The 20,877-nt window shown below is 41.0% G+C and overlaps 2 protein-coding genes across 2 annotated transcripts; both read right to left on the bottom strand.

Moving 5' to 3' along the window:
• Positions 1-3,561: 3,561 nt before the first annotated feature.
• Positions 3,562-11,245, bottom strand: rabggtb (Rab geranylgeranyltransferase subunit beta). Its single transcript, XM_070918727.1, has 9 exons — positions 11,144-11,245; positions 7,859-7,966; positions 6,954-7,151; positions 6,284-6,389; positions 5,944-5,996; positions 5,706-5,816; positions 5,266-5,391; positions 4,647-4,796; positions 3,562-3,994 (listed from the first exon to the last, which is right to left on the bottom strand). The coding sequence occupies exons 1-9, from the start codon at positions 11,243-11,245 to the stop codon at positions 3,854-3,856; spliced, it is 1,095 nt and encodes a 364-aa protein (XP_070774828.1). The 3' UTR covers positions 3,562-3,853.
• A 1,252-nt stretch (positions 11,246-12,497) lies between these two features.
• On the bottom strand, positions 12,498-20,542 carry acadm (acyl-CoA dehydrogenase medium chain). The gene is made up of 12 exons (XM_070919054.1): positions 20,454-20,542; positions 18,931-19,042; positions 18,559-18,656; positions 18,012-18,081; positions 17,646-17,746; positions 17,230-17,310; positions 16,709-16,839; positions 16,249-16,357; positions 15,333-15,473; positions 14,192-14,287; positions 13,780-14,028; positions 12,498-13,691 (listed from the first exon to the last, which is right to left on the bottom strand). Exons 1-12 carry the CDS (start codon positions 20,466-20,468, stop codon positions 13,620-13,622), a joined length of 1,275 nt encoding a protein of 424 aa, XP_070775155.1. The 5' UTR covers positions 20,469-20,542; the 3' UTR covers positions 12,498-13,619.
• Between the last annotated feature and the right edge of the window lie 335 nt (positions 20,543-20,877).

Genomic DNA, 20,877 nt, shown 5'->3' with positions numbered 1-20,877 from the left:
CAACTGCTCTGTCAACAGAAACTGCAGTAACTGGGTGAAAAACTCCACAGTGACATGAGGTAAATTATGAATTCAGAGGAAGCAAACTTCCCCCAAACAAAAGTCTTCAGTCCATGCCAGGGTGTTGAGCTATACAATCAGACCTTGCCAGAGCTGTTGGAGGCAAATAATAACACACTGTCACACTATGTCCCTTATAATAACTTCAAACTGGGTGAAATGTTTAACACGAATCTCTTGGGTAGACATTTCCATTTTTCTCCAAACTCGTGAGTCATTTCTACATTCACATATAACACTGCAGTGGTTTAATTAAACATTTATTAAGTGATTGTCTGCTGTGCCTGTGGTTCAGCAGCATTTGGCTGCAGCCCCTGTGGCCTGGACTAATCCTCAGTATTTTGTGCTGAGAGATAACAAGAGGGTGACAGGACTGAGGAGAGGAGAGGGAGGAAAAATGGGTTGCGGCTTTCTCTGCAAACAAACAAGCCTGAGAGGTGAGAGCTGTGATCCATCCATCTGTCTTTCTGCTTCTTTTTCTCTGTCTGGTTCCTTTGCTCTCTGCCTCTATCTCACATTCACACTTTTCCTTTTTCCTTTCTCCCACCATCTGCCTTTTTCTTCATCTCTCTCTTCCTCTCTAATGAGAGCCGGTGGGGTTTCTCGGTAGCCTAACAACCAGCATGTTTGTCTCTGCCCGGACACCAGGGGCCCACAGCTTACTGCTCCCCCAACGACTTAATAAATATACAAATAAATACAAAACTCACAGGGCTGCCAGGAGTATTTTTTACAGGTCCAAGCTGCACTGAGAATGTCACATGATGAAAAATGCCTGTAGCAGGAAGCCCCCTCCCTGGAATCTGATTGGTCCCTTGTTATCTGCACCAACCAGGGTCAGAAGATGATAGGTAGTTGGCTTGTCACTGTGTGTGTACCATCATGGATGGATTACTGAACAGACCTACTGGGTACAGGACCAGGAGCCCCTGGACCAGAGCTTGTTAATATTTCTTGTTAGAAAGTCAATAAAACGACCACAAAGGGATGAAAAATGACTAGAAAGAGACACAAAAGTGCTGCAAAGAGACACCAAACAACTACAAAGAGACACCAAACAACTACAAAGAGACTAATTTTTATGACCCCCACCCCCATTCAAAGGTTTCTAAACCCGACCCTGAGCAAGAATCCAGAAGTGCATCCGAATATTAAAACAAACCTCGTCTCTCACTATCAGGATGCAGTAATTAGTGCATGGAGATGATGATGTTCCACGTAGATATTGTTAGTCTGACATTTTATGAAAGCCATTGTTAGAAATAGTTTCTTATCAGGCTGTACATTGCGGGGGAAGTCCTTATCTTTATTACATGGAGGAAAACAGGTAGGAGAGAATTACCTGCCTCTAATTACTCCGGCGGAGTGCATCAATCTTTACGCTGCTCCATTATTACAATCTGCCACTGCAGTGAAACACAATACCTCATACAGTATCAGACGTGGCATTTCTGCGGTGACAGCATTATTAGTACAGCGTCCCTGGCATGAATTAGTATGGATGTGATGTAGGATGGAAAATGCGTGAGAAAAAGTGTCTCAAGTAGCCTAAGTACAGGTTACACATTAGGTTACACTGTCCACAGAGATTCATAACTTCCATCTCATTGGTTCTATAGAAGAGATATTGATTTCAGAGACTTAAACCTGCAATTAAATGTAACAACCCAAAATCTGGGCAGTTTCTTAACAGGCTCCCTGGTGAGAAATGAGCACATATGTAGTTTGCGTCAACATAAATGCATTTTGAATGGTAAGGCTGCCATCTAGTGGCATCACAGCAGCCACAGGGCGACTTTTAATTGGATTTTGTAGAAATAATTCCAACACGGTAAGATACTTTTTAATAGGATGCTGTCAATTTGATATTCTGATGAATAGTCAAGATTTCCACTACATTAATCTCTCATAGACTTCCATCGTATATTTATACTGCATTTATACAGCAGCCTGTTAAAACAACAGTTGTTTTTTTCCGTACTCAGGGCAGCCATGCTTCTATGCAACACATCATGCTGCCAACACACTCAAAACTAACAAGCCAATAAAAACTGTAAGTGCACGTTTAAGAAGAAAAAAAATCTACAAACAAATACATGCAGCTGACAAACAGCTTGATCCACCATGTTAAGATGAGTCTTTGATCTCAGGGGACGTGATCTGATGATACACTGACACACTGAGACATCTGGACATCTGCCTCTTAAAACCACATTCAAGTTCGTAAAAGGCTCCTTGAACTCCTTAAGTGCGAAAACAAACTGAATCACTGTTTAGGGGAAATATTTATTGCCAACCAAGATTACAAATAAGTTACATTAACATACACAGTGGTGCAACAGTAAGCAGCTTTTTGGATTAGAGCTGCACCCACAACACAAAGACGAGACCTTGTAGTTTAACAAGTTGTTCAGGACATAGTTCAGGTTTTGAGTTGTGAGAACTGTGGTTTAAACCCTATGAGCAAGATTCATTTTAATTAATTTTGCAAAACAATGTCAATTAATACACTTATGGAGTTATCAGTCACTTAAATTGGGTACAAACTCAGAACTAATAGATGTGATTTATTTACAATCTGTAACAATCACAACACAGAAGAGCTTTTCTAACAAGATACAAGTTGCATTCAGTAAGACAACACCAGTGCAGCAACAAAAAGATCAGTTCTTCCTGAAAGGAGAAAAATAATCAAAGAGTTTTAACCAAATTAGTAGACGTACAAAGACGCTTGTAAGACTGGAAATATTTCACGAATTTACACACAGTGTGTTTGCCCACAGCTGCATAACAAAGCTGAGAAACATGGATTTAAATAAATAGTGTAGCTGAGACTGTGGATAAGACGTTAGATATACTTGGCAAGAGGACAACGCTGCCATGTGTTCTACCTCTGGGTGTCTCCAGTCACAAACGTAGCGCTGCCCCTTCCTCGCATTCCTGCCAAAAACACTGTCTGTCTGTTCTGTAAACTGACGTTATTTTAACTCTGTGATAAATAAAACTAGTTCTGTTTGCAACGAGTCCTGTGTTGCATCTCCAGTTGTGAGGCCTATTAGCACACTGGTAGCATGACTGCTCGAGTGTAAACAGGACGAGGATAGTTAGCTTCACATGCTCTTAACTTTCCAAATACAGAAGTTATTTTATTTGAAACAGTAGGCGCATGAAAAAGGTAGATACCCCCCAATAAAATGAGAAAAACAGAAAAAAGATGTGGTGTCTTCAAACTAAATGACTGATAGTCAAGTGTCCTAGGCCCCAAACACAACACATTGAAATCACAGATCAAACTTGATCATGCACGTCTGTTCCACAGGTAACACACATGAAAGAGCTGAGCCGGTCGGTGCCTCCGTCCTGATTTCCACAACAGTTTCCTGTGCTGACAGTTACATGTTTTCCATCTGACAAACTGACATAGTGAGTTAGTCAAAAAGTTAAGGAATGTTGTTTAATGATTCCCCCCCCCCCCAACCAAACCGTCCTCCTGCCGTAAAACCAACAAAAGTGACTTGATAACATAACGAGTGGTTGAGTGGTTTAAAGACAGAAAGGCTCAGAGGAATCGAGTCACGACTGCGGGACTCTACTTGTCTTTAGTGAGCGGAGACCAAAACCTGCATCTAAAATGTGGCTGTCAGCAAACACTGAGACGTGTGGTGGTCCTCTCTCTGCTCCCAACATCCAGCCGTGGTAGTTGGGGGGTGACGGAGGGGGCGTACAGCAGGGCAGCAGTGTGTGTGTGTGTGTGTGTGTGAGTGTGTGTGGTGGGACGATGGGTGTCAGAGGGCTAGCTGAGGAGGTCGGGCTGCAGGTCCACCCTCTGCAGGACATCCTCAGGCATGCACAGGACAGGATTCACCGGCTTAATCTGTTCGTCTCCGAGAAGGGAGAGACCTGCAACTCCGAACAGAGTGTGGAAAGGATCCACCTGGATGGAGGGGGGGGGGGGGGGGGGGGGGGGGGGTCATGAGAATCAGAGACATGCTCCACTAATAACCAGGGCTGTAATGACACACTGTAACAGAACATCTTAGCACAGCTTTTAGCGATGCAAAATATGAAGATGTGCATCTTAGAGAAGAGAGACGAGCTTTCTTTTTTTATTAAAACAGGTGTTCTCTCTCACTATCGCATCGATAAGGATCCACTCGCACAGAGTGTTATATGTCTTGCACGGATACTGGTTTATAAAGTTTATAATGAAACTAGGAATGGTGAAACTCAAAAAAACTGTATTTTCTGCTGATGATGGTTGAGTTTCATTTTCATTATAAGAACTGAAATAATGAGCCTTATCAAATCCAGATGCAGTACATGTACAGTATTTTCCGCAATTTTTATAACTTCTTTTTCAAATTCTTAGCTACACATTTCCGGGCCTTCCAGTACTTAAGACATCCCCTGCTTATCTGCTGTAAGATAACTGGGTCTCATACCCTTTCACTGAAAATAGACACGAGACAGAGAGACAAAGATAGGATCATGGCGGTGCCGACAGGCTTACAGAAGATGAAACAGGAGACAGAATTTTGGGGGAAAAGACAAGTCTGACACGTTTGTAGTTGTGATTGACAGCTCACCATGTCTCCAGGTCTATCAGCAAAGCCTCCGGTCTCCTCGTCTTGACAGGCCAGAATAAACGTTCGCAGTTTGGCCTTGTCGATCCAGTGGATCCTGCCAATGATTTTCAGCGATGCCAAAACCCACCACGAGTAGCACACATCTGGAAGCTGAATGAGACAAAGAAAACCAGAGATGGGTCAGTATGGTAAATATATCTAATTAAATCTTTTTAGCTTGGTGGAAGTTCAGCTAAATTGGGATTTAAATTATGTTTTTATTTGGCCTATTTGGGGACCTTTCTCTTGAAAAAGCTTCAATAATCTCTTTCAAAAAAAGATATATTTGGTACAATGATATGATGTGACACTGCAGATGTAGATATACTATTCTAATTTACAAATGACTGTGAACTACTTGTGCTCATTTGGAAGTCTAAATTACTGCAGTAGATTTGCTGCAGTTCAACTCTTACAATGTGAAGAAACTTTTGGACCTCAAGACTTCTAAATTTACTGAAGAAATAAGAATTAGCAGAACAGCAGAACTAATTCAGGAATGACTCTGTCCTGATTCGTTAAAAGTGACACTGACAAAGAGGCATTTGATTTCCCAGTGCAGCATCTGGAGAGCACCAACCTTCTCCGGCCGTCCGTTGAGGCCTCCGGACGGCAGCTGCCTCTCGCAGAGCCACCAGCCCAGCAGGTCAGCATTCACCTGGTGCAGCTGACCAGTGAGCGACAGGAAGCCAGTGCAGCAGTAAATCTGACAGACAGAAGGGGAACACATGTCACTGCTCAAGAGGGATGTAAATGTGACACCAGCCACCTTCCAGAGTGAGAACATTTCATCCTGTTAGTGTCGGGGATTGACAACCTCTCAGTTATGAGTCAGCCTGCCTCCCACGGGACCAGCCTGCAGCCAGTGTGATGTGTGAATAATAATTTAACTGTCTCGTAACTTTTATGTGGGAACTAGCAACATAACGCGTGATTTCTTAAGTTTAAGTTTAAACGTTCGAATGTTGTCCCACCGCGATTGTCTTACAGTACATCAACCAAGTACATCACTGGACTCACCTGACCAGCGTGAGACTCTGAACCAGGTCTGCAGCCAAAACCTCCATCAAAATTCATACAGGACAAGACGAACTCTACAGCTTTGTCAACATTTATTGTGTCCATCTTGCCCTTGAAAGGAGGAGAGGACAGAGTCATCTTCAAATATTATATATATATATAATATATTATTATATTATATTAATTGAGTGTTACAGTGTTGAGTAAAGACAAAAACTGCACTTAAACATAAACATACCAGTAATGCAAGTGTGGCAACAGCACAGAAGGAAAATCTTGTGTCTATTTCTCCTGCAAAGACAAAAAACTGTAATTATAATAACAACGTTATACTATTTTAATATCATATTGAAAGCAAACTATAATTAAATCAATGAGAACTACTTTACTTTTACTGGGATTTCAGCTGCAAGCCCTATATGAGAACAATTAGTTGTATGTTGTACCACTATATTTGAAAAAAAAGTATATACATAACATTGCCTACTGTTTTATCTAATGTACAAAAATGCTTGTGCTTTACATTCAAGGAGCAAATGTTTCTTGAGACGTCATAAATTAGAGTAAATCTTGCTCACCCCATTTGTCTCCTGCAAATGAGCCGTCTTCTTGCTGCAGCCCTTTGATGTATTCCACCACTTTGTCCACGTCTATCGCATCCACATTGTCATACAAGCAGAGGATCTGAGGAGATTAAAAATAAATAAATACAGTAATTAAACCAAAAATAAGAAAAACGGGAAAAGACTTAAGACAAGGGTTGCAGAGAAATCAAGCTAATTTACAAACCTCATGCTAACAGAAAAACTGAGAAGTTTTGCTGGGAGTTGAATAAAAATATCACTTTAATCATAAAGATCCTTCAGGAGACAAATATCTTCTTAAAAAGCACAGATAATGCGGCTGCTCAAGAGAGTGAAATATGCAGTATTAACCACTGGAATTGCCAGAAGATTGCAGTAAAAGAGACTCCAGTGAAATTAATAAATAAAAGTCAATAACCACCTCATTTATTTTATAATTCTGTGCATCATCCAGGATTAAAATCAGTTAAAATATATTATTATTTCTGATTACTTCATTCTCTACCTATTTGATTTATTGAATAGAAGATGACATCTCATCAAGCAGCAACATATTGTCTTTCTAGTTAGCAACAATTGCAACCTCACAGCAAAAAAGTTGATGAGAAAACGAGAATAAGTCCTTTGATCTGTCAAATTTCATGTTGACTGTCTTAGGAGTCACCTGGACGGCGCTGAGGGTGTAGAGCAGGTGGGGGTCGTGTCCGATGCTGGCGCTGATGCCTCCACACTCGTGCTGACAGGCTTTGATGAAATCTACGATCTCCTGTCGGTTCATCCGGGGCAGCTGCCCCATCAGGTCCATCACTGTCAGCCCCCAGTAGATGCCGCTCATCCTCAGGTACTCTGACAGCGTGTACTCCTGGACGAACACAAACAGGACATGATGAACAGGAGAGCTGGACCTGTTTACTGTATAGCCCTTAGAAATATTTTTCCTTATTTATTCATTTAAAGCTTGAACAAGTTTGTGGACTTTGCATAAACAGAATGAATTCTAAAGCCAGGAAAGCCAGGAGCTTTAATACCATATGTCCCACAGATATTTCAAGTTTAAACCATTTTTCTGTTCACACAGACAACAATAGAAAATGGCCAAAGCAAAAGGGCCTATTATTTGAATATTTACAGCTAAACAATTAAGATTTTAACAGCCTCCACTCTTCTGGTTTCAGGTTTTGTACAAGATTTTGGCATCTGGCTGCAGGGATTTGCTCCCATTCAGCCATGAGAGCACTAGTGAGGTCCAACACAGATGCTGGGGGATCTGGTCTGGCTCGCAGTCTGCGTTCCAGCTCATCACAAAGGTTTTGAATGCAGCTGAGGTTAGGGCTCTGTGCAGGTTCTTCCACACCAAACTAGGAAAACCATGTCTTTATGGACCTGGCTTTGTGCACGGGAGCATTGTCATGTTGAAACACTGTTGTTTGGATATATTGTATGCTGTAACTTTAAGTTTTCTCCCCTGGCTCTAACAATGAAAGCAGCCACGGAGCAAAAGTACACATAAGTAACTGGACAGACGTGTCACAAACATCTAGAAAAGCCCATGAGATTGCCTTCACTCACATAGTCGTCCTTTTTGGAGCCGTAGGCAGCGATGTAGTCTGCATGTTTGTCCAGCAGCAGCGTGTTGGGAGCGTCAGGCTTAATGATGACATCTTTCACTTGGGTACCCTGACATTAAACACACCAAAATATTTAAAACATGCCACAAATTCTAACTGACCTAGTTTCAGTATGATACAATTATAACCTCCACCATTTCGCTGTCAAACCCGACACTGTGTAAACTCATATTATGTAGCTAAATGACTGAATATGAAAATAGGGAACGAGTTGTTGACAGGTTGTGCTATCAACGAGCTACATGCTAACACTGATGCTAGCTACATTTGAGGCACTTTACAAGCTGTTTCCGCAGATTAGCGGTCAATGTGAAGCTACATTTGGACAGAATGGAGCCAAGTGGACATTTCCATACACTTCGGCTATGTTGTTATCTTAAACTACACTGGCCAAATAAAACATTTAAAACATGACGCCGGTTACCATTCTGAAAATTTTCGCATGATCAGGCTTCTTCTTCTTGTGTTTCTACGGCGGTTTTAGGCGCATTACCGCCACCTTCTGCTTCGGAGTGAGGACCGCAGTCTAAATCAAGTCCTGCCCTCTCAGCCGACTTCAACGTCTTCTTCTTCTACTGAGACTGTCTGTGCAGACTGTACTGCAAGGCGAAGTGCTGACCTCCACAATAAAAGACAGTAAATGCAAACTAACTCTACTTATGATCATTAGGTATATTTTTGGATTAATAACCTGAATCCACCAGCCTACCACAGATGCCTGTTGGTGCTGAGGATAAGCCTCATATATCCCAAAACCTGTCCCAGAAATTGGATTCTCAGACCCATCAGTGAACATCTGCAGCAAAGCTCTCCATATGACTAACGCGATAATTAACTCTATTGTTCTTCTTTTCTTTGCTTGAGATGGCACTGCACACTTAGTTTAAGTAGGGGAGATTTGAGGAAATTGTAGCAAGGGGCATTTGTAACATCTCAAATTGCACCAATCAGAAATCTATTTTAGCAGCTGATCAAAGAATGACAAGTCTACCTCAGGATGTGGGAGAAATCAGAAGGGACATGACCAAACAAAAAATATCACATAATTTCCCCCAAAATCCTTCTTGAAAGCTGATGAAAGCTTCTTTTTAGCAAATTCTCAGAAATCCTCCTTCACTTAAACCCACAGCCACCCCTCAGTGTGTTCTTCCTCATTGTAATTCAGTGAGGATCTGAAAGCTCTGCAGCTGCTCAGAGCCTTTGCTTGGATCGATCAACTTTAGTAAAAAACAGAATTTGCTGCAGACCAAAACTCAATACAATCATTGTGTTTTCATTGCTTGATGCATCATAATCACAGTTTCTCTAGTCAGGTTACAAATATTTGTTTTTTCACACTTTCTGATCATGTAATCAACGTCGTAACCTGGCTCTTGCTACTCCTAGTATAACTCCTGCAATTTGAATGTCACAGTTTCATCATGTATGTCTCTATAAGAATGGATTTTATTCTTTAACTTTTTCTTTCACATACTGATTGCTTGCCATTATTGCCTTCCAGAGTTCATATTTCTCGTTTTCTGAAGCAATTCAGGACAAACACCTTTTTAGAAACTATATACTGTTGAAAGACAGTTTACGTAAGACAACACACGAGTAATCTTTGTTGGATGTTCCCAACCTGGCAGCTGGTGCTATCTTTTGAATACATTATTTTGCTGTGGTCGTGGGTCAGCATTCTTATAGTTTAGTTCATTGTGCCCAAAATACATTTAATTTTTTAATTTCATTTTTGTGTACCATATAACCTTGCTCTTATGCTGGCAACTGGTGTGTCCCAAAAAGCCCCATTTTCATTGTGTTACCATCATTGGTTTGCGGCAATTTGATTAATTGCAAATTTGTTTCGGGTATATGCACCACTAAGGAAAAATATCAACTCAAAGGATAAGGGGCATCATGCATTATTATTATGCATTATTACCTGCCTTTGTCTGTTTGTCTGGAAGAGCTCTTTGTCTAAATGTTCATTCCTATTTGCATATTCTTATATAAATTTGTGTTTGCTAACAAATACCCTTTACAAATATTTTTAAATGACATGAAATAAGTGCTTTAACCTCAGGAAAACACTTTACAGACAGTTTGAAATACTACTTGAAATTAACATTTAATTATGCTGAAAAATGTCAAATAAAAGTCATTACTTCGGTTGTTTTCGACTATTTAGTATTATTATTTATTTAGTTTTAAGTATAAATAGGCAATTTAGAGCTACCAATTCACTTAAATTGCATGATAAATTCAGAAATCAGAAATACTTTATTGATCCCCAGGGGGAAATTTACAGTACTGCATGATTTTGGACTGTGGGAGGAAACCGGAGAACCCGGGGAAAACCCACACACTATGCAGACAACACACTGATTTGATGAGGCAACAGTGCTAACTGCTGAGCCACTCTGCTGCTCCTATCAGCCCAGGGAAAGGACGTGCCCCTGGGCAAGGGTCGGCCCCTAATAAGCTCTCATCCCGGATTAAACTGTCTCAGTGAATCAGTGTGAGTGAATACAAAAATGAACAAGTAAGTGATGAAGAAAATCATCAGCAATGTTGTGCAAAGGATCCACTTTACTGCCTGCATAATGTCCTGACCAGTATGTTGCATCATGGAAAAAGCAGCTGTAACCCCTGTTTGTGTCATGGAACATGCAGCTGAAATTCCTAATTTTGCACTGGGAACAGCAGCTACTATGCATCTCCGTGCTCCGGAACATGCAGCTGAAATTCCCTCTAGTGCTCTGGGAGCAGCAGCTATAATTCCTGCTTGTGTCATGTAAGACACTGTTGCAGCTCCTGCTTCCTGAGGAAAACTAACATCATACATTACTGCTCGAGAATAAGGAATAACGACTATTCCTGAAAAAGCAGCTCCTGCTAAAAGATAGTCATTTTTCATCAGGTCCGAGACTTTAGTTCCCAGTTGTTGAAGATGCTGAAGTAAAAGGAGTTCACGTTCCTTTGGGGGCCGAGATCGCCGAGGCCTTCTAGGAAGCCTGAGCAACCTGACAGCCTCACGCATTTGATGCGCCTGTCGGGCTTCTTGACTAGTTACCACATCCTGAACGACTGGGACAACCTGAACCGGTGGGATGACAGCACAATTGGGAGGATTTTGCAAGCTGTGTGCGAAAGGCCTTCCATAGTCATTGAGGTTATGCCGATTACAAGTCTGAGGTATTGGCACAGGCTCCTCTAACACACATTTACGTAACGCAGGTCTTGCGTGGTCGAACTGGGGCGGTGTGGGAGGACGCGGGTCCAGAAAAGCCCGCACAGTCTTAGTGATATAAGTACCCACAAAATAACCAAGACAAAGGATGACCATGTCTATCAGAGGGTGTTTGTCCAAGTTATGAAGAGAATTAAATCTGATCTCTTAGAGGATCTCTGTCTCTGTCTAAACACATGAATGCAGAACAAAATGTGAGCTCTTTAGGTGAGATTCTAAAAATGGAATGTGGAACCCTGTGACGCAACGAGGTGTCACGTGACATCACAGCCAATTCGACCCCAGAATGGGGCGTGGCCTGTGCGAGGGAAGGGCGGGGCTATTGGTTGGGTGGTTTGAAAGAAAACAAGAAGAAGAAACAAACAGCCAACACTATGATTTTGTCATCATCATTCACATTAGAAAGAATATTAGATATGTTAGATTGTGTCTGTGCTCCTGTATGCAAGTTTAAAAGAAACATTATTGGTTGGATTTCGTCAACATGAGATTTGTTTTAAGTAACATAAAACAAATGTTATTTATCCCGAGCAGGAGAGCGGGAGACATTCCCTATCTAACACCGAAGCTCCTGATTTATGTCTTCTGTATAAATCATTGGTATGTTGTATGATTTTGCGTCCCAGAGGAAGTCAGAAGCCGGCGAATGCGGGTTCACCCGTAGCCGCGGGTGCTGGGGGTGCACCAGCCCGCGGACCCGGTTGACACATGGAGCTCTGATGGAGCTCAGGATTTATCAGGAGGACGGCTCCTTTACTCCAAACGATTTCCCTGTATGAACCTGGACTGTGTGTGTGTGTGTGTGTGTGTGTGTTAATGGAATAGAGTGTAAGGACGCAGTTTTCTTCACATTGAGCTGATTTATTTTTCGGCACTGAAGACGCAGTGGTGGTTGTAGGTTATAATGCATGACGGATATGTCACATGTGCGACTTCTGTCTAAGTTAACACCTCTGCTGTCTGGATTTAGGAGTAGTTGCCACTTTGTGCAGTGACATAGTTGATCAACAGTAGAACAGCCGGATATGGCCTAAAAGACACTTTTTGTCGATACTGTTGTGAACATCCTTTACAGAAGCTCTGTTGGTTGAGCACGTTGGATGTGTGTTTTGCTTTTATTGCCTTTGTGATGCAGAATTTTTCTTCTTCCAACTTTTCATAAGTCAGTTTTATGGGAAAAGATGGCCCGCCTAAAATACAATGTCTGCCTAGCCACTGCATTAAACCAATTATACACACACACTGTTTGAGGGTCTCGGTTCATCCAACTTCAAGATGAAAAAAGAAACCACCTTTTTAATTTCCATCATCGACGTCCACACAAAAAACTGCACAAAACCACGATCTGTTCTAGATTGAATGGAATAATTTAATAAATTGATGATATACAGACTTAAAAGCTTCCGATGAATTCACCATTATGTCAAAAGTGATAGGTGTGTTACAGTGACAGCTGAACCACAGCCTACATGTTACATCCATACTTCCTGCAGAGGTTCTCCATGGTTACGTGTAAAGCAGATGCCTCTTATACTGGATATTGGGTAGTAATGTAGAACTGACAGCAGCTGTTAAGGAACTCATTTGCTAAATCAGACAGAAAACCATTTTCAGACAACATGCATTTTTACAGTTGTTAAATCATTAAACACATTCCTGTTTCTAACACATGCTGGTGAGAAATGGATTTGTACAGATCAAGATTCAATTTATTAACTGTGAAAAAATTGCAATGCATCCACAAAGTTTGAAGAATTATTTTGAATTTAAGTCAGATTTTTTTAATGGGCTCACAAGGTTTGTCACTTTGGGTCGGATGTCAGAACTGGACATTTTGTACAATTTTCTGAGAAAAATAATCCTCATCATCTTTGATTTACTGACAATCAGAATGGAGAAGTAGACCAAAATCAACACTGTATTAAAGAGTTGCAACACACACACACACACACACAGTGAAAGGCTGAAGGTCAGGCTGAACCTGCTCCTCCTCCCCAAAACCAGATGATCTAGCCTCACGAAAACACTAAACTAATGGTGCTTGTTTGGGCTGCCCTCGTCAACACCATGTCCAGGCTGCTATCAAAAGCAGTGGAGTTTGTACCTGGTTGCCATTATTTACAACCTGCAGAGGCTGGAGGCTGGCAGGACATGGTCATGTGATCTTTTGCCTGAATGTGGGGATTCTTGTCAACTCATTAAATAACAAAGTAAGGCCACAGTTGTGAGCTGCATTGAAAAATGGGACAGGTCTTGTTGACAGGTTTGGATGTTCTCTGATTAGAAAGGTGGACTTCTGTCCACCAATTCAGGGTCTGGATCAGTCCGAAAAAGCAAGGCAGGATGAAGTGATGTTAAGGCAACTATATCCTGAGTTGTAAGTAACCAGATCTATTTCCAGGAACACATGTATATATATAAAAGTTAAAACAAAGTACATTTGAATGAGAGCAAGTCAGGAGCGCAGAGTTCATTTCTTGAATCTTCCCAGGTGTTCTCTGGCAATAATGAGTCTTTGGATTTGAGCTGTGCCTTCGTAGATCTACAATGGAAATTAGAAAAATTTAAGACAATGATGTTTTGCCAAATACCTCTGCTAGCAGTGATTAGGTGCACAACATATCACCCACCTGGTAGATCTTGGCATCTCTCATCAGTTTCTCCACCGGGTATTCGCTGTTGAAGCCGTTGCCTCCAAATACCTGAACGGCGTCAGTGGCCACCTGATTGGCAATGTCCCCAGCGAATGCCTTAGCAATGGAGGCGTAATAGGTGTTTCTGCGGCCCTGGTCCACTTCCCAGGCTGACCTCTGATAGGCCATCCTGGCCAGTTCCACCTTCATCGCCATCTCAGCCAGGAGGAAGGACACAGCCTGATGCTGTGAAACAGAAGGAGGCAGAGAGGCCTGATGATCCTGTACTCATCTTTGTACTGTTAACAGGTGATCGTTACAGTAATGACAGTACAAATTTTCCATTTTTTAAAAACAGCATTCTGTAATAAATTCTTCTCTTTCATCTGATGACTCGAAGCAAACGAACCTCAGCAATGACTTTGCCAAAGGTCTTCCTCTCCAGTGCGTAATAGGTTGCTTCCTCAAGTGCCCTCTGTGCCAGCCCTGTTGCTCCTGCTGCCACCTGCATTGCATTAATTACATTAGTAAACATCACACACAAATCTTCAGTGACAAATACTATTATACATGGGTATGTCATTCACAGTGTTTGAAATTGTTTGGTTGTAGCAAAGGAATATCAGATATTGGGAGATGTAAGTAAAAATCCCCTCTAATTTGTCTTTGTTGTTTGTAAAAACCTATGAGCTGGGTAAAGGTGAACTTGTTATTAGTCTTTGGATTGATTTTTTCTTTTACAGATTTTTACTGAAAAATACCTGGAGCATATCAGTTTAAAGTCTGTGTAAAGCAATAATAATAAATGTGTGTTCTGAGATTGTCCCACCGCAGAAAAATGTGTTATTAACCACCCAGTCAAATATGAAGTTTATAAAAAAGTTTTCAAAATTATGAAAAAATAAGCAGTATTATCTGCTCTGAAACGTTGGGTGTGTGTCCACTGACGGCGCTGGTAGATAACTCAACTGTGCGATTGTTAATAACTGATAATATAGAATTGACAACTCAAATCGTTGACAAATGAGCCGAAGAACGAGTCGTTCATGAGGACACACACCCACTGAGCCGAAGAACGAGTGAGAGCTGCTGCTCAGTGACAGACTCTCAGTCAGCGAGCTAACCCAACCAGTAGCACAAAGTTTTAATGTAGTGGTAGGGGAGGTGTCAGGCTTAGTATGGCTTCAGTGCCAAACTGATTTTCAGTTTCAACTGATTTTTGTTTTTATGTCCACACAAATCCAAAAGTTGCATGTTTGGCTTTGAGAAGGCCAGCTCGTAAAATGTCAAACGGAAATTATGGGCAGACACATGTTGGGGGGAAAAGAGCTGAGTCCCTAAAAGTTTTGTCAATATGGCCAAACTGTAGCTTTATGCTGATCTTGACCCAGTTTTTGTACTTCGGGTCCATTTAAAAAATTTTGAAATAAACATTGATAAACACAAATTAAACACAAGAAAACAGTGAGCTATCTTTGGAGTAACACATGAGACATATATACAGGTATTACAGATGTTCAGTCCACTTCAGTTACAGTTAGAAGACTTACTGGTGGCCTAGTGTTGTCGAAGGCACCCATGGCAATCTTGAAGCCAGATCCCTCTGCGATCAGGACATTCTCCTTCGGTATCCTCACATCCTCAAAGGTGATGCCTCTGGTATCAGAGCACCTCTGACCCATGTTCATCTCCTATAAGCACAAAACAAACACAAGGACATGTTATCTTGTGTTGCACGTGTCAGTGTCAAATTACTGGACTACACCCCAGAGGTAGTGTTACCTACACATATACGTTACTGTCACGGCTGTTGGAGCACACATGTAACGTTGAACTGCTTGTCTACATGATTGTTAGCTCTCCTCTCTGGTGCACCAGTTCACATCAGTGAAATATGGAGCTTGTTTTGACATTTGACATTTTGAGCTTTTGTACTGATAATCAGGTTATTGTTAATCTGTCGGTGTTCAGCACAAATAAACTTTTCATACACCCCACACTGTCCTTGCATCTGGGCTTCCACAGGGAAAAGGGTATAAAAAACTATCAAGGGTGTAGTGAATGCCGAACATGTCTTTTTTTTTTTTTTCTTTACTTCAGTTCAGTTACGAATCGGATGGTCTTTCCAGGTTTTACTCAACAAATGTAATACGTCAACTTGGTAAACCTGCTTCATAGAACAACCCCTGGGAATGTTCCATTTACATACACTTAATTATCCTTTTAATGATCACCTTTCAGGCAAATATATATGTGGAGCAGTCGGGCTTTGAAAGCCACATTTTCTTTCTTGGTCTACTGGAAATATTTTCTAAATTGTTCTCATCTTAGAGTTTAATTTCTCTTACAAACAAAATTTCCCCCTTCGATGTCATGCAATGTTTCTAACCTTCAAGAAAAATACTGATCTTAATACCAAACCAGTTCATGTGTTAAAGAAAAAAAAACTATTCTGCCTCATCTCACCTTCCTTCCTACTTGAATTCCTGGAGTGTCAGCGTCCACAATGAAGCCAGTAAAAGCCTTGCTGGTTGGACATTTAGGATCAGGGTTACTGCGGGCCAGGAGGAAGTACCTAGGAATTTGAAAGACATATAAATGTTCAAATAACCTTAAGAAGCACAGAAAGATGCATTGGTATTCATAACGTTTAAGGATGTGTATAAATACACTCTGATGCAAATTATTAGGTGCACTAAGCTAAAACTAATGTACTCTAATACAACTGTCCTGTAATCAATCCTCCCTTCATGAAGGCTATAATGTTCAGTTTTTGTTGAAACTGTTTTAAAGACGTTTTGATTTAACTTCATGATCATTCAACAGCGCCACAAACTGCAGCATCCAAAATGATCATAAAGTTGGATCAACATAAACTGGCAACTGAGTGTATATTCCAATAAGAGCAATGGTAGTGAGTACACACCAGTTAGCTTTCCCGCCGTTGGTGATCCACATCTTCTGCCCGTTAATAACATACTCATCGCCCATCTTCACAGCTCGGGTCTTGATGCTGGCCACATCGGAGCCCGCTCCAGGCTCTGTGACACAGTACGCCTGCCGAAAACACACCACGCAGTAGTTAACACGGTCTGATCTGATGCAAGACTGAAGGAATGTTAAAAATAAACTTGCACAGAGCGACATTTTACATTATATTTGAGTATCAAGTATTATCAGCAAAATGTAGCTAATGTACCAAAGGTAATAGTTCTTAGTCAAGGTCACAAGACATTTTCCTTTTTATCTTGTGCACTCACAAGATGATTTGTACACACAGGTTATTATTGTGTGCAGGAAGATCAACAAGCATTTTTTTTTGGACTCCAGGCACTTTGCTGTTAGTTTGGACAATTTACAATTTCCGACATGTGACATCACTGGATGCAGAAGACTATTTCTTTATATATAAATGACATATATGCCCTTCTAAAATTAGATACTCACACACATAAGAGGCTCCTCGGTCATCCTTCCCAGGTATTTGCTCTTCTGTGCGTTGCTGCCAGCTAAAATAACAGGCATTTGCTGTGAGGGAGAAACAGATATAACTTAATTCTAACTGAACCACTGTCATTAATCATTGTTATGACTGATGCACATCCTGGAAATACTGATTATAGAAAATTATATATTATGATACATATCTACTGCTCTGCTAGTCTCGCTCCTTGGTTTCTTCAAGTACAATTAATAGAAGATAAAACCATAAAAAAAAAAAATGGTTCCCTTTCAGAACCAGGTTTCAGGGGCTCCCTAGTGGTGGATACCTCAAAAGACTGTATTTGTTGTGATTTGAATGAACTAACTCATTAAAAACTGGCGAAGAGAATCACGAGTAACACTGAAAAACGACAACTTACTCCCAGAGAGTTTGCTTCAATAGCAGTCTGTACTCCTGTGCAGCCATAAGCCAACTCTTCTGTGATGAGGCAATTGTCAAAGATTGACAAACCCATTCCACCTGAATACAAAAGGGACAAACACAACAAGTTCTCTAAAAATAAAAAACACCCTTAAGACGAGATGCTATTTCACACAGCAAATTCAATATATATTTATTAAGTGTGGCTATTATCTAGGCCTTCATCTACAAACTAAATTTATGTGAGATGAGATTTGTCAGGATCAGTGTGGCCTATCACTATGGGGGAACCCAGCATAATGTTATACAAAAGTTTAAAACTTGGCAGGACATTTTGAAATAGTCAGCGAAGAAGATAATGTACCATATTCCTGTGGAATGTGACCGTTCATCAGACCAAGCTCCCATGCTTTCTTGATGATGGGGACAGGATACTGGAAATGACAGGACATTTAAGAGTTATTCAAACTGATTTCTGAGCCCAATTTAAAAGGGGACCTATTACCAGCTCCATATTTCTATTCTGGGACATCACTGAAGTAGCTTTGCATGATTCACAGTTCAAAAAAGACTCATCCTCTTGCCGGTGTGCTCGACAGCATATGACAGCAACAGTAACGTAGCATGGGAACAGAGCACAACTTTATAACTTTATTCGGTGATTTTGGTGAAACTCCTGCGGCTGTTCTGCCTCTTGGTGATTAAGGAGATTCCTGATGGACAGGTAGCTTTAAAGTAACCGCTAACTCCTGCTAACGGTTGCTGCTGTTAGCTCAGTTAGCTCAGAGCACTGGAGGAGTGTTGGTGTTAACACCGCTACGTAGCCGCTTTAATGTCAGTAAATAACCAAGTCAAGTCGAGTCAATGTTACATAAACATTCACTGCAGTCTAATCTTTGGGTTATACTCACTTCACCACTCCTGTCATAAGCAGGTGCAGCAGGGACGATCTCTTCACGTGCAAACTTCCTCGCCAGCTGTTGGAACTCCCTTTGCTGATCTGTCAGCTCTGTGGGCCAAAGCAGCAAGAGGACCCATGATGAGCAACTTCAACACACACTTTAAGGAATAAGTCTGTTTAAAATAATACGCTATGCCCATATGAAACATTGGAGTCGCTTGAGAAGGGGATCTCTTCACGGCCAGTATGGCCAAGAGGAACAATTACAGTGACCAACAACTCTTTCAATGTACATATGGGCATGTGATTATTGTTTTAAGGCAGATATGAAAAAAATGTGTGTATCCTTTAAAATGATGTAAAGGTTCTGCGCCATACTCACCAAACGAGAAGCCGAGGGATGCAGAGTGGCCGCTGTGAGATGATGCGACACTGGCTGCAGCAGCACTGGAGCTCTGCAGCCGGATCCCAGACCGCACACTGGCTTTGAGTACCTGTGCATGGAGGGGGAAATCATTAACATACAACAAAGTTAACAGGGGTCTCCAATTCTTTTACTGTCTTTTACAAGTCGATGGGGACATGGCCTTACAAAATGAGTGTTTTTAGGCGCCACAATCAGACGGAGTCATATTTCTTGGGAAACGTTTGCACATCATTTCCGGTTATTGGGCGAAGTTTCATGCTTTTTGCTCATTCCAGCCAACAGCAATTTAAGCCGTGGCATAAGGTGACAAATAATAACAATTAACCAACACAAACTCAATGTGATTTTACCCCTTTGGGTTTTGAATCCTACTTACAAATGAGTACATTTCGTTAAGGCTATGTCTGTAGGTTTTATTTTATTGTGCTTTCCCATCATGCTGATGTTGAATCTGCTTGCATTTAGTTAGTGTGGAACTAACCTTTCATTCACTTGTTTATTGTCAGGGTCAAATGGTTATTTCCATTTCCATACAGATCACTGTGTGTAAACGCTTTGAGCTACTCATCCAGGAAGAAAGTCTTTGAAAAGCTTTCTTGAACTTACATGTGAAAACACCCCCCAACAGAGACAGAGATATTACATTGTCATAGGTGTTGAAGCAATTAGTAAAATGGGCTATTGTTGTCCTCCTGAAACCTGCCCAACGGCCTAAGCATTAGTGTTTCTTTCACACCCCAGTGGGGGCATATTATTATGTAACAGTTTAAAGGACTGACATGGTAACATATTAAGCTCCGAGGTAAATAATACAATTATGTGCCAGTCTTGTTCAGTTGTCTTTCATTGTGTGGTATAGTACGCCTCTCTCAATATTAGGGTTTAAGAAATAAGATGCCCATATCTTAACTTCATGTCATGAATGAGAGAAGCTTAACATAAAGCAGGCATCCTAATTTTCTGTGACATTTCAAATAGCTTACTCTCGACAAGCACATCACATACTTGTGCTATTATTGGTTTGACTAAGCAGTTCCCGAGTGATTATCTTGATAGTATGATAAATGTGGAGCAGGCTTTATTTGTAGAAAAAGCTCGGCCCCTCAGAGACGGCCCAGATCTCCGTGCTGCGCCCGTGCTCAAACGTTAAAAATTGAAAAACCCCTCGAGGCAAATTTGTGATTTGTGCTATCGGGCTGTACAAATACAATGACTTGACATGACAGACTTGAGCTAAACGTTACTGTGTAATACAGATAGCGTGAACGCTATGAGAAAGCGTCCAAAACGGTGTTATAGCCGTTGAAGCTGTTTGCTAGCTAACGTTAGCTGTGGCGTTGTTTGCAAAGCTTCGACTTGTCTCGAAAAAGGAACACGTAAATCAGGAGGACTACGAGACTACGACTACTACCAATCTTTTATAAACTAAGACTATAATCGACATGCTGGAGGACTGCAGTTAATGTAAAGAAACTTACCTTGTTGAACAGCATCGTCGTGTCAGCAGTGTACAAGCCACATAAACTATAAATTTGACCACTACCTTTGTCCTACATATTAATGTTCGCCCTCTCAGCCAATCACGGCAGCGGGATTGATCACATGTCATTTCTCGGCATCCGGAAAATGACTTTTGCCCCAGTTACTTACCTAACCTAAGTGTTTGATAATTACACATGTATACTCAACAGTACTACTACTACTACAAATACTACTGCAGATACTAGTGGTAACAATGCTGTTAATACGCCTTTACTATTTCTACTAGCAATCATGATGCCATTTATGCTTCTAAATCAAACACACATTTTAATCTTGTCAACGTTTTAATTACACTTTGCTATCCACAATTACACAATTTTTCAAATATCTACAATGGTATGCACTCAGATCCTCAGATCC

This window comes from Enoplosus armatus, chromosome 14, assembly GCF_043641665.1.
Source record: "Enoplosus armatus isolate fEnoArm2 chromosome 14, fEnoArm2.hap1, whole genome shotgun sequence".
In the NCBI taxonomy this organism is placed as follows: Eukaryota; Metazoa; Chordata; class Actinopteri; order Centrarchiformes; family Enoplosidae; genus Enoplosus; species Enoplosus armatus.
The sequence above is the reverse complement of the archived record's forward strand: the minus strand, read 5'-3'. Positions and strand labels throughout refer to the sequence as shown.

Excerpts from the sequence above, each read along its gene's own strand:
- rabggtb (XM_070918727.1), bottom strand. The coding sequence starts at position 11,245 with ATGGTCATCCTTTGTCTTGGTTATTTTGTGGGTACTTATATCACTAAG. Across the intron at positions 7,152-7,858 it reads GCTCCAAAAAGGACGACTAT|GAGTACACGCTGTCAGAGTA; the intron begins GTGAGTGAAGGC and ends GTGTTCGTCCAG. Across the intron at positions 6,390-6,953 it reads ACACCCTCAGCGCCGTCCAG|ATCCTCTGCTTGTATGACAA; the intron begins GTGACTCCTAAG and ends TAATCTCCTCAG.
- acadm (XM_070919054.1), bottom strand. Across the intron at positions 18,657-18,930 it reads ATCCCTCGGCTTCTCGTTTG|AGCTGACAGATCAGCAAAGG; the intron begins GTGAGTATGGCG and ends TTTGGCCCACAG. Across the intron at positions 16,840-17,229 it reads CCGAGGAGCCTCTTATGTGT|GCGTACTGTGTCACAGAGCC; the intron begins GTGAGTATCTAA and ends TGTTTTCGGCAG.